We start from the raw sequence: 2,251 nt of genomic DNA on the forward strand, positions 1-2,251 counted from the left end.
CGGAAACCAACGGATGTGGGTAGCCGGCACCGATTCACTGTTCACTGCACAACACTGCACTACGCGCACTGCACTTGTACACACTTTGTCCTTGGCAAAGTTCGCGATGGCTGAGCGCGAGTCGCTCAGTATTGTTGTACATTGCGGGTTCGATAGCGCGAGTGCGATCGCCACTTCTTCCGCCTGCTGAGCAGACGGTACGCGAACACTACACGCACTGTACACTTCTCCGGTGGTGGCTCTCACCGCCACTGTTGCGTAGGTGTCTGGTCTGTCGGGGTATTTGGCTACATCCACGTAGATGGCGCCCGTGTCGTTTGCGTGCGTCTCGGTGAGGGCTCGGGCTCTGGCCGCTCGGCGTCCTGGGTTGTAGTCGGGATGGACGTTGCGGGGCAATGGGAGTATCTTGAGGCGTTGTAGCGTTTCCAGAGGGAGACCCCTTGCCTTGTGTGTTTCCGTCTTCTTTGGTCCGAGGCCCAGCCGCTCGAGTATTCTTCTGCCTGTACGTGTGGTCGAAAGGCGTTCAAGCTGGGCCATTCTTTGGGCCTCGCTAATCTCCTCCAGGGTGTTGTAGAGGCCCAGCTCCAGTAGCCGGTCGGTGCTGGTGCTGTTCAGTAGTCCCAGAGCGGCCTTGTATGTCTTTCGTATTGCTGCGTTGATTCTGTCGCTCTCGTGCTTCTTCCACTGGTGGAAGGCCCCTACGTAGGCCACGTGACTCATGGCGAATGATTGTATCAGTCGCAAGAGGCTGGCCTCCTTCAACCCGTGATGCCTTGTTGTTATTCGTTTGATAAGGCGGGTGGCAATTCCCAATTTCGTGGTGATGCGGTCGACCGTGGTTCCGTTGCTCCGGCTCGCTTCGAGGGTCATGCCGAGGACGCGAAGGGTTTGCACTTTGGGGATGACAGTTCCGTCTCTCGTGCGTATCGTGATTTTCGTAGACTCTTCCTCCGCCTTCTTGCGGTACCTGCCTGGTGGTGGGATGATGAGCAGTTCAGATTTCTGCGGGGAGCATCACAGGCCGGTGTTCGCCAGGTGGTTTTCGATGACATATACTGCAGTCTGTAGTGTTGTTTCAATGTGGCCATCGCTGCCCCCGGGAACCCACAGGGTAATGTCGTCTGCGTAGATGGTGTATCGGACCTCCGGGATCTCCGAGAGCCGCTCGGCCACACCGATCATCACAAGGTTGAAAAGCAGCGGCGATATCACCGAACCTTGGGGGGTTCCCACGCTGCCCAGTTCTTTCACCGGCAGCTGTTGATCCCCTGCTTGGATTTCCACTGTTCTCTGCGAAAGGAAGTCTCGTATATAGTTGTACGTTCTCTCCCCCATGCCCAGTCGCGAGACCTGCGCCAGTATGGCGGAGTGGCGCACCTTGTCGAAGGCGCTCTGCAGGTCAAGGCCCAGCACCGCTTTGTTGTCGTGGGTGAGGATGGATGTGTCGAGTATATCTTGTTGTAACAAGATCATGGCGTCCTGGGTGCTGAGCCGTTCCCGGAACCCCAACATGGTGTCGGGGTAGAGGCCTTCGCCTTCGAGGTAACGCTGCCATCTGTTGTTGAGCACGTGTTCGAGGACTTTGCCTACACACGACTTGAGGGATATCGGGCGCAGGTTCTCGATGCTGGGCGGTTTACCGGGCTTAGGGATGAGGATTGTTTTGGCTGTCTTCCATTGTCGTGGTATCGCCCCTGCGCGCCAACAGCGGTTCAAGTAGCCCGTGAGAGCCGTGACGGCCCCATCGCTGAGGTTCCGCAGAGCCTTGTTAGTTACTCGGTATGGGCCAGCCGCAGATTTGCAATTTAGGCTCTGTAGCGCTGCCCGTACCTCCCATTCTTCGATATCGCGATCGAGGGCTGGGTTTTGCGTTCCCTGGTAATCGCCATGGCTTTCACTTGGGGTACTCGGTAGATAACGTGCGTTTATCCGTTTGCACGTCTCCTCCTGCCCTAGTTCCTTGGTGGTGGCGTGCATGATTTGTGCCAGTCTGTGTTGTTGGTACCCTCTTGTCTTCGTTTCATCGAGGATATGGCGGAGCAGCGTCCAGGTCCGTCCCTTGTGGAGTTGTCCGTCTGCCTCACTACAAGCGGCATGCCATTGCTGGGCGCAGAGCTCGCGGCTGTGTTTTTCAATAGCTCGTCCGAGCTCCGCCACTCTCTTGCGTAGTGTGCGGTTGTGGCGCTGTCGTCTCCATCGCCGCTGTAGGGACTGTCTGGCCTCTATCATATGGGCCAGGCGACTGTCGACT

General features: G+C 57.2%; 1 protein-coding gene across 1 annotated transcript; it reads right to left on the reverse strand.

The window, feature by feature from the left end:
* Positions 1-1,014: 1,014 nt before the first annotated feature.
* Positions 1,015-1,512, reverse strand: LOC144169369 (uncharacterized). The gene is made up of 2 exons (XM_077698488.1): positions 1,378-1,512; positions 1,015-1,290 (listed from the first exon to the last, which is right to left on the reverse strand). Exons 1-2 carry the CDS (start codon positions 1,510-1,512, stop codon positions 1,015-1,017), a joined length of 411 nt encoding a protein of 136 aa, XP_077554614.1.
* Positions 1,513-2,251: the final 739 nt, after the last annotated feature.

The sequence above is a fragment of the Haemaphysalis longicornis genome, unplaced genomic scaffold (genome assembly GCF_048455015.1).
Source record: "Haemaphysalis longicornis isolate Haplotype H1 unplaced genomic scaffold, Haemaphysalis longicornis Haplotype H1 scaffold_1, whole genome shotgun sequence".
In the NCBI taxonomy this organism is placed as follows: Eukaryota; Metazoa; Arthropoda; class Arachnida; order Ixodida; family Ixodidae; genus Haemaphysalis; species Haemaphysalis longicornis.